Here is a 10,297-nt window from a genome sequence, read left to right as displayed (position 1 = left end):
CTGTGAAAACTAATGTTCTTATAGGAAAGGTCTTTGATAATCCCTCCTATATGTTCTCATATGTTCTGCACTTTGGGCACAACAACCCCATGCAGCGTTATAGGCTTGGGAATGAGTGGCTGGATGAGTGTGAAGAAGAGAAGGACCTGGGGGTGTTGGTTGATGCTCAGCTGAACATGAGCCGACAGTGTGCTCAGGTGGCCAAGAGGGCCAACGGCATCCTGGCCTGCATTAGAAACAGTGTGGCCAGCAGGAGCAGGGAGGTGATCATCCCCCTCTACTCAGCACTGGTGAGGCCGCACCTCGAGTACTGTGTTCAGTTTTGGGCCCCTCACTACAGGAAAGATGTTGAGGTCCTGGAGCGTGTCCAGAGAAGGGCAACGAAACTGGTGAGGGGTCTGGAGCACAAGTCTTATGAGGAGCGGCTGAGGGAGCTGGGATCGTTCAGTCTGGAGAAGAGGAGGCTCAGGGGAGACCTCATTGCACTCCACAACTTCCTGAAGGGAGGTTGTGGTGAAGAGGAATTTGGCCTCTTCTCCCAGGCAATGAGCAGGACATGGGGCAATGGCCGCAAGTTGTATCAGAGGAGGTTTAGGCCGGACATAAGGAAGAACTTCTTCTCTCAGAGAGTGGTCAGGCACGGGAATGGCTGCCCAGGGAGGTGGTGGCAGTGTTCAAGAGGTGTCTGGATGACGTGCTGCATGATATGGTTTAGTACTAGTGGTGGCAATGGTGATGAGGAGACGGTTGGACTGGATGATCTTATAGGTCATTTCCAACCTTGTGATTCTATGATTCTGTGATTACTGCTTGGCTTGGTAAAAGGTCTGCCTCACTGAAAATTCTGCGTAAGTGCTCTCTGGGGCACACTGGAAGCACTGACCGGCACACCTTCCCACATTCCCACACACACCTCTACGATGCTCCGTCAGACTGACAGCACACACACAGTGCTGTCCAGGTGGCCTCAAGGCTCTTCTCCATGCCTTACAAAGACACAGCATTGGTGTGAGCCATTTCAGCTTCAGATGGACCTCATCGGCGCACACAGCTCAGCAGCAAGGCAAGCTGTTATTCTGATCTGCACAGTGACACACAGAATGCTTTTCCAGTTCTGGGCTGTGTCAGAACATTGCTTGCATCTGTTCCTGTGACATGGGCACCTCTCTGAATATCCCTTCTCCATATATTTCACAACCAAGGGTGATGGCTGGTGGTTTTTTTTTTCCGAGCTCTTCTCCATCCAGTGTGCTGTGTGTGTGCTGTAACTTTGGATGCTCATCCTGGTACTCAACAGACCAACAATGCTGGCCGGCCCTCATGCCAGAAACCAGGCTGGGAAGGGGTACAGCAGTCCTGACCCCACTCAGAGCGTGTTGCTGCAGCTGACAGCAAACTTCAGCCTCTTGAGCATCTCTGATGCAGTTGCTGCCGCTAATTAGAACTTCTAAACAAGGAGGAAAGGCCCAGCGGCCGTGCTTTGGGTGGTGCCTCGACCAGGGCAAAATGGCGGCCGGAGCGCTTTTCTGTGACCGCGAGAAGCTGCCGCGTGCGCATGCGCGGCCCTCTCTGCCTACGCGGCGCCACGGGCTACAAGTCACGCCTCTCTCCACCACCATGAACTACACTTCCCAGCATCCTCCGCGAGCCCGACCGGAAGAGCGTTCCGGCGGCGGTTGCGTAGTGCGTGAGGTGGGCTGGTCGGACCGGAAGCGGGGTGCTCGCGCCGTGCTGAGGAGATGAGGGGTGGCGTGCGCGGCGCCTCGCTCTTCGGGCGGGTCGGTCGCGCCTGGCCGGGCCCGTTCTCCGCCTGGGTCCCGCAGCCGCTTCGGGCTCTGCCGTCTCCGCTTCCTCGGAGAGGTGAGAGGCGTCGGAGGGCCCTGTTTGTCCTGCTGCGAGCAAGACTAAATATAGTCTCCTTGTTTAAGCGATAAGGAGTTTCCAAACAGCAGGCTAAGGGAGAGAGCAGCAGGAGTGAGGTGCTGAACGGCTTCTTGTTGCCCTGCAAGCTTTGTTACGATGAAAGAGATAAAGTTACCGATGATAAACCATTCACGTTAAGCTTAAAGCACGTGTTGTCGCTTCCAGGTCTTGCTGCCACACTCCCTAGGAATTCGTATGATGTGAGAAGAGTTGAAATCACTCCCCTGGAGCAGAGGAAGGTAACTTTTGACACTCATGCCTTAGTGCAGGATCTGGAAACCCACGGTAAGTCATAACTGTTGAATAGTCATAAATCAGAGAATGGCCTGGTTTGAAAAGGACCACAATGCTCATCCAGTTCCAACCCCCTGCTGTGTGCAGGGTCGCCAACCACCAGGCCAGGCTGCCCAGAGCCACATCCAGCCTGGCCTTGAATGCCTGCAGGGATGGGGCATCCACAGCCTCCTTGGGCAACCTGTTCCAGTGTGTCACCACCCTCTGAGTGAAAAACTTACTCCTAATATCTAACCTAAATCTCCCCTGTCTCAGTTTAAAACCATTCCCCCTTGTCCTATCACTATCCACCATCGTAAATAATCCAAAGGAAGTCTTTAAGTACCGTTATTGTGAGTGTGATCAATTATCCTCATAGCAGTACTTTCCTATGTTCTGGAAGCCTCTAGCAGAGGCTGGTGAAGGAGAAGCAAGTGGTCTGTAACCATACAGGCAGTTAAGAGTAGATTTGCCTCGTTTGTAGCTGTCTGTTTAGTTTATATAGCATCTTCCCTGCATTTAACGTTCTTTCCTAAGCTAATGTAGTCCCTGAGCTACTGTGGGTTGGTCAGTTAGTACCAAAACCATCCTCTCCTAAGGAGTTTTGAAAGTCTACTGATTGTGTAGAATATTTGTATACACAGAACCTGACTTCAGCTCTGTTGGTTTGATGCCCCCTCAGTTCTTTTGTGGGACAAAGGAATGAACGTTTGATCTCTCATGTCACTTAACATTATGTAAACCTTTGTTGTATTCCCCTATCATTCCTTCTCAAACAGTTGAGTTCTGGCTCAGTGAATTTTGCCAAGCTATTGTTTGACAGTGAATGTCCCACGGATTTGAGTAGTGACATGATGTTGGATCTATTTTGTTCTCTACTTTTTTTTTTTTTAAAGTAATTCCTAAAGTTTGGTTTGCTGTACTGATCCCTTCCGAATAGAGCTGATACCTGGTATCAGTTCTCTGTTAGAATTCCAAGATCTCTATCCTAAGTGGCAGCTGGAATTTTATCCAGTCAAGGACCTTTTCCCCTGTGAAGTCCTAATAGTTTAAGTACACAGAAGACAGCCAGTAGTCCACTAATAAGGTTTTGTTGTTGTTGTTTCTTTGAGTTTTAATGCCTGTCTTGTCAGCATGTAGTTCCCTGCATATCTTGTGGAACTACTTCTAAAAACTGGTGTTGTATTTGCCACTTTCCTTTCCTCAGGCAGCCAAGACAGCTTGTTATGTGTTTCTTGTCCCATGTACTCATTCAGCTGTTTCTCCTTGGAGGTCCTTTAGAACTCAAGATGAAGTCTGATGCTGGTGCGGTTGTTACTGAGTTTGTTAATTTGTTCTGTAACTGCCTCAAACATGTCAGCATCACAGTGACAGGGCTCTGAAGGTAAAACCTGAGCATACCACCAAACTGAGAGATGCTTTTAAAGCCTGTCAAACTTGTTGCAGGCAGTTTTCAGTCTCAGGTCTCTTACATATATGGATTTCTCAATGTTTTCTAAACTTCCACGTAGGAAGGACGGTTCCTAATGAATGAAACAGCACAAGCCCAAGTAACCCTGAAAACGCAGGGAAACCGAAGCAATACAGTTACACTTTGGTGGAAGGAAACTCATACATTTTGCATAGTTTTTTTAGTAATGCAGTCTTCAAGGCTTGATAATTCCAATAATTCAGAAGGGATCAGCGTCGTATTTCTCTAAATAGCTTAATTTGAAAGCAGTTTTCAATGAAAAGTTAATTGATCCCAATTTATGAAATGGAACAGTTGAAGCATAACACATCAGTGTGATTGCTGGAAATAAACCTTTAGCACCGAATCAGATTTGGCCAATTTGACAGCTGATTCTTCAGTTCTCTCCCTTTAAATGCTCCAAAATTGCACCAAGCTACCAACAAAGTGCAGTTTTTATCTTCAGCAAGCAAAAATCATGCAGTCTGAATTCATTCTGCAAGCAATGGATGCAGCAGTCTTTAAATCAGTTTTGCATGTGCTTATATCTCTAGAAAAATTTCCATATGTGCAGACTTGTTTTTCAGTTTTATTATTCTATAGGATGCATGCCTGGTAGCTCAAGTTAACTTGGATTTTTAATAGAATTTGCAGAAGTTCATTCCAAAGCAAAATGTTGCTGAATTATTTTTAGAATGCATGAGGAGATACACGTACAGAAATCAGTTACTGCCATCAGCTGCACGTATCAGCTATCTCAGTGTATGTAAAGCTGATGTCCTTCAGATTCGTGCAGCTTTAAATCTGCTGGCTTTTGCCTAATCTCCCCTGCTCCTTACTGCCAGTCCTCAGTAACTGTGTGACTTCCCACTTGCTGCTTTAGTTAGGAGCAGCACTTTAGTGTCCCATTTGTTAATCACCTCTTGCTCTTCCCAACTCTCTGACGTTGCCCAAACTTGTCATCCTTCAACTGCTTTTCAGGCTTTGCCAAAGAACAAGCAGAGACCATCGTGTCAGCATTAATAACCCTCTCAAATGTCAGCTTGGAGACAGTCTATAAGGACATGGTTACCCAGGCTCAGCAGGTAACATTTGTTTATGGTATGTATACACACAGAGTTGTATAAACATAGTAGCACATGTTTGTGTATCTAAAAGACAAGTGAGCAACTCTCTGTAATGCCACCAATTCCTTTCTGGGATGGGTTTCTCTGGGTCTCAGGGTGATACTGAGAATGTAAATTTCTCCCAGAAGTTTCTCACTTTTGGAGGTGGCCATGTGGTACAGAAGTAATACGGAGACTGCTCTGTTAGAGCTCTGAGAACAAGCTTCAAACTGTGCTTTTGCAGCAGTTGAGAGCAGAAGAGAAATGCAAGGAAAGCATTTGTCCTATTTCTCTATTCATAAACTGAAAGCAATCACTGGAACTGCGTCACGATTTTACTCCTGCATTTCGGTCTGTAAAGTTACATCTGCTGTAACAGCAGAACGTGGCTGGGATGTGGGCTTAGGCACCACCACGTGGTTACGCAGTGTTAAACAGCTACTGCAGCCCTCAGCAACTATCACTGTCCTTGCCCAGGCCTGACTTAGATGAAAGGTTAGGCCCAGGAGCCGTTCCCACAGAGCACAGTGGACAGAGGAAGAGATTTTAACCATCCAGCTGTCACCTGTGGCGTGTCGCTTGCCCTCAGGGACAGCAGGCAGGCTGTGACTTGCTTGGTGGCTGTATGCACCTGGCTGTTTGCTCTGGACTGCTCAGTAGCTCAGCCTGTGCTCAAGCAAAGCATCCAATTGTCTCCTTCATTTAGAGTCAGGTGTGTGATTGTACCTGAAGGCAGTGAATCAGTTCAGTAGCGTGGCTCTTCCTTCTGAGCTGCTTGAGTTCTGTTTTAACGCACTGCCAAAAGAAAAAGAACTTTAGCTTCTTCCTGTAGGCGTCTCAGCCAGCATCAGAAAGCTCTGGTGCACAGTAATGGTTTTAATAATTAGTCAGGAAGGCAGTGCAAGCTGAAACTACGTGCCATTCTTCTTCAGTGAGTTAATGCAATTAAGTGTTCACTGCTGTTTTATTTAAACTGTGGGCTCCTACTTCCACAGATTTTTACCTTACTGGCATCTATGCTTAATGGAATTTATTGATTTTTTTCTGTGAGTCTCAAAAAGAAGACAAGAAGTTTTGTCTTTGTTTCTTCTGTCAAAGCAGAAGCCTTCCTGTTTGGGCATCTGATTACACATAAAAGAAAAAGTCAGTATCTGAGCTGTCATTTGTATGGAATTATATGAGGTAGAACCACCATTTTTATGGTGCATTCAGTGACCATGCTGAGCATCTTGGGATAAAGAGAGTGAGCTCCTGGTGTAAAAGGCCCTGAACTTCTTCCAGAAACAGTAAAAACTTCATTGTGTTCAATGAAGTGAAGTCAGACCTCAGCGGAAGTAGGGGCAGAGGAATTTAGTTCAGCATTAGGATCTGAGAAATGCTGTTAGCTACAAACAGACTCACAGATTTGTCATCTTCCATGCTGAACGGCAGGGAAACTTTCTTCCACCAGTTAAAGGAGCACTGCCTTCAAGAATCTAAGCTATTCCATTTCTTCCTTAGTTTTCTTTATTTTTTTAACTCCAGTTTATAAAAGCTGTTTCTTTTGGAGAGTCTCCCCATCTTTACGCTTTGCTGCAGTTTACTTCCTAATTTGAGTCCTAAAAATCCCTTCCTTTGCTTATCAGACAGTTTGGAACTTAACCATTGGCTTATTGCATTGTTTCCAAGGAAATAACTTTGCAGCAGATCATGGCACATCTGGACTCCATTCGAAAAGACATGGTCATCCTGGAAAAAAGTGAATTTGCAAACTTGAGAGCAGAGAATGAGGTACTAACAAATCCCTTTAATTAAGCTGTCAGTACTCTAAAATATACTGTGATTTCCCCAGTGCAGCTTTTTTGTGGTACAGAATATTTGATGTCATCTTCTGTATTACTCAAAGGTGATTCTTGTAGTCTTGCTGCTGTTAACCATTCAATCCAGGGAGAGCAGTCAGGCATTTCTGTTAATTAAACTGGTGATTAAGATATGTTTTAGTTTTGCTGGACAGCATGTTGGTGTTTTTCTCCTGTCTTTAGTCTCAGAATACGAAACAATGATTTTGAGCAAAATTCTGTATAGATTATATCTGACTGTTTAAATAGAGCACACCAGTTAAGGTATTTAGTTGGGAACACATTGCTCTGTGGGAAAAATGGCAGAACAGTAATGACAGAAATGCAGTGCTAACGCTCACACAGCTGATTGTTTGGGCAGCAGTTTTCTGAAGTTATAAAATCTCTTTTCCTTCTCTGTTCCTAGAAAATGAAAATTGAACTAGATCAAGTTAAACAGCAGTTAATGGTAAGTAAACAGCAAGTAGGTATACACTCATCTCAGGGGAAAAATATGGTCGTTTTCATGATCTTTATTTGCTTTAAAGAATGAAACCAGTAAAATCCAAGCTGACAGCAAGCTAGACATAAACCTAGAAAGGAGCAGAGTGACAGATATGGTAAGCTGACCTGTGAAGATACTGTTATGAGTTTGGTGTCATCTTCCTTCGCTGCAGTTGTGATTTGTCTTTTATCTGTAGTTTACAGATCAAGAGAGGAAATTGATGGAAGCAACTACAGAGTTTCATAAAAAAGTAAGGATTGAATTCACTTTACATTGAGCAGGATGCAGTTACAATGCAGATGTCATGTAAACACAACTTCTGTGAAAGTTAACAGCTGTCTGCCTGTGATAGAAGCCCTGTGTGTTGTACATGTTGGTGGGATCTGTGTGTGGATCTTCCAAGCAGGTGACACACAAACCTCATCTCTCACTTCCAGAGAGCCTTTGTGCAGTCTGTTCTAGGTAGGATGTGTTCTGCCTCGCTGCCTGGCCCTAGCAGAGACTGTCTGGGTGCCTGCAGCCAAGCAAGTTTCAGGGGCTGGGAGTCCTCAGTGCCTCCTTGAGGGCACTGCAGCCTGATGCTGCTGAGGGACATTGCCCATTTTCAGCATCAGCTTCCTTTTCTTGGATAAGGCTGAAGATTTCTTAGACCTTTGTTTGGCAAGAATTTAGGGATGCCATGAAGACACAATAGAACGTCCTCCTTAGGAGGCACATGGTATATTGCAGGTAGAATTCAGATCACACCTATTTTTCTCTTCTTCTGTCTTCATCTTTAATATACTTGCCTATGGTATTAAGTGTTGCTCTGTGACTTCTGAGATCATTTACTAATTACACAGTAATTAGTCATCTTTACCAGTATGTTGGAAATTTGTTATTGCTCATAGCACGATATTCCTGTTTTGTTTTGCAAACTGGACAGAGCTTGAGAACATTGTCAAATGATAGGCTTTCTTTTAATGTTTCAGGATTCGAATACCAACAGCATTATTTCAGAGATCAGTAATAAAATTGACACTGAAATAGCTTCCTTAAAAACGCTCATGGAATCAAATAAACTGGATACGATACGTTACTTGGCAGGTATGTGATGGGCACAAGGGTGAGTACCAGGGACTTAATTTGGACACGTAAAGTTCAAGGGTTATTCAACATTACGTGCAAAATGAATTCAGAAATTCAGCAGAACAGCAGCAGATAACTGGAATTGGGTGTCATGTCTGATGTGTTAGCTTGTCATTTTGTTCAGTGGAAAGCCTGTTTAATTACATTTAGTTAAGACCCAATACAGGCATCTCTCCTGTAATACCATTTCTGACAGATGGGCAACAGCAGTAAAAATTACTGTAGTCTGCTGTGCTCTGTTACCCAGTTCGGTTCTTCAGAAGTATTCCTGATGGATGGTTCTGCAGGCTGCTGAATTTGAGCTCCCACCTCGCTGTGTAGGCAGTGCTACTGTGGAGGATGCCACATCTGAAACAAGGCATTGCTTTCCATTTTGTTTGCAATTAATTTCCTGTATGCAGAACATGATACAATTTAACATTACTGCTACTTTTGTTCTTTTAACAGCTTCGGTTTTCACTTGCTTAGCAATAGCACTGGGATTTTACAGGTTCTGGAAATAGTTCTAAACTGAATGACCCCATTAAACACAGGTGGAGAAAAGGCTGGCCAGGCTGCATCTGCCAAACCATCACATCTGTGCTGTAGGTCACCGTGCCACCTCCAGTTTTGATATTGTTCTGATTATTGTGAACAGTGTTTTCTGACTGTGTAACACTAACAACTGAAATAATATGAGGGAGAAGTTGGCAAATAATAGTAATATTTCAATATCTCCTATTGAATAATGTATATATTTCAGAAGACTTTGTGTATTCAATCAGAAAGTGTTTCCTAATGGGCTTCAGAATCAAGTTTGTTGTCTTCTAAAACATTGCCAGTACTCTCATCTCTGTTCCAAATGGGAATACTGAACATTCAGCATGCCTGTGGAAATACTGGACTTGTTTCCAACTTAGTATTACTGATATGGGAGAACTGCAGCAGATTCCAAGAGATGTACTGTGATCCAGGCAGTCACCTTACGTATAGGAGCTGGGTGTTTGTTCCTCTCTTTTGATGGGTTTGAAGCCTGGTTCTTTGGTTACATGTTTTCATAAATATGTATGAAAACATCAACGTATGTATATAAAATACACACTCCAAGGCCTTTTCTAAAGAATCCTTGTTTTTCTTGAAAAATGCTTTACATAAATTTAAAATCTTGTGTAGAACTAAAATGTTTCTACAGATTTATTTATTTTTAATATCCCTTAAAATTTTTGTAAGCCCGGAGGTCAACAGAAAGGGAGAACTTCATTTCTGCAAGGGGAAGTGCTGTTGTTCTCACTGACTGCAGACAGCCCTGGGACAGATAAGTGCTCTTAACTCCTCCCTTCAAGCAGTGCTGAGTACTCTCAATAAACCTGCATGTATTTTCTGGGTGTGGGATCTGGTTGTGCCACAGAAGTGCTCCTTGAGAGCAGTCTGTGATGCTGTGGGCCTCTTTCAGCTTCAGGAGATGAGAGCCTGCCTACAGCAAGGACTTCTCAGTCTAGCTGCAGAGACAGGATGTGATGGGTGGATGCCTTCCAAAACCGAAGCAGTCGGATTGGGTACAAATGCCTGTGCTTTTCATTTGACTCCTTTTATTTTCAAAAAATCCTCCTGGTTTAAGCTTTGTTCAGAATAAGCACTTTGTGGGCCACAGAGTTTATAGTTCTGGATAGCGGCAGGTTTTCAATTGCAGTTCTGTTCTGTTTTCAGTTGAACTTGCTGGTATCTTGCAAATTCTTGTATTCTGTGCATGAATTTATGTATTTAGTGTGTACATTTAAGAAAATAAAATGGATTTCTTACATTTGCTATCTGCAGTGCTTGAATACAGATGACTGGATTGTACAAGTGTGGCTTTTATAATGAGCACAGCACTGTTAGTGAGCTGAGGCTGCTTTTTCTGTTGTGGCTGTGTTAGTGGAATGGGTGTGGGGTGCCAGCACAAGGACCTGAGGCAACCCCTTGCTCCACGTGACTGCTGCACCGTCACACATCCATCCTCATACACACTGTAACCATTTCTGGAGTTCTCTGCAAGACACAGGTTGATCTTCGGCACCATTCCTACGTTGGAACAGCACCAAGAATGATGGGACAAATCTCATTCATGGCAGCTCCA

The 10,297-nt window shown here is 44.1% G+C and overlaps 1 protein-coding gene across 1 annotated transcript; it reads left to right on the top strand.

Moving 5' to 3' along the window:
* The first annotated feature begins 1,684 nt into the window (after positions 1-1,684).
* On the top strand, positions 1,685-9,982 carry CCDC90B (coiled-coil domain containing 90B). The gene is made up of 9 exons (XM_048940282.1): positions 1,685-1,860; positions 2,089-2,208; positions 4,628-4,731; positions 6,421-6,522; positions 6,997-7,038; positions 7,118-7,189; positions 7,271-7,324; positions 8,046-8,160; positions 8,650-9,982. The coding sequence occupies exons 1-9, from the start codon at positions 1,740-1,742 to the stop codon at positions 8,703-8,705; spliced, it is 786 nt and encodes a 261-aa protein (XP_048796239.1). The 5' UTR covers positions 1,685-1,739; the 3' UTR covers positions 8,706-9,982.
* Positions 9,983-10,297: the final 315 nt, after the last annotated feature.

This window comes from Lagopus muta, chromosome 1 (assembly GCF_023343835.1).
Source record: "Lagopus muta isolate bLagMut1 chromosome 1, bLagMut1 primary, whole genome shotgun sequence".
NCBI classification, from domain to species: domain Eukaryota; kingdom Metazoa; phylum Chordata; class Aves; order Galliformes; family Phasianidae; genus Lagopus; species Lagopus muta.
The sequence above is the reverse complement of the archived record's forward strand: the minus strand, read 5'-3'. Positions and strand labels throughout refer to the sequence as shown.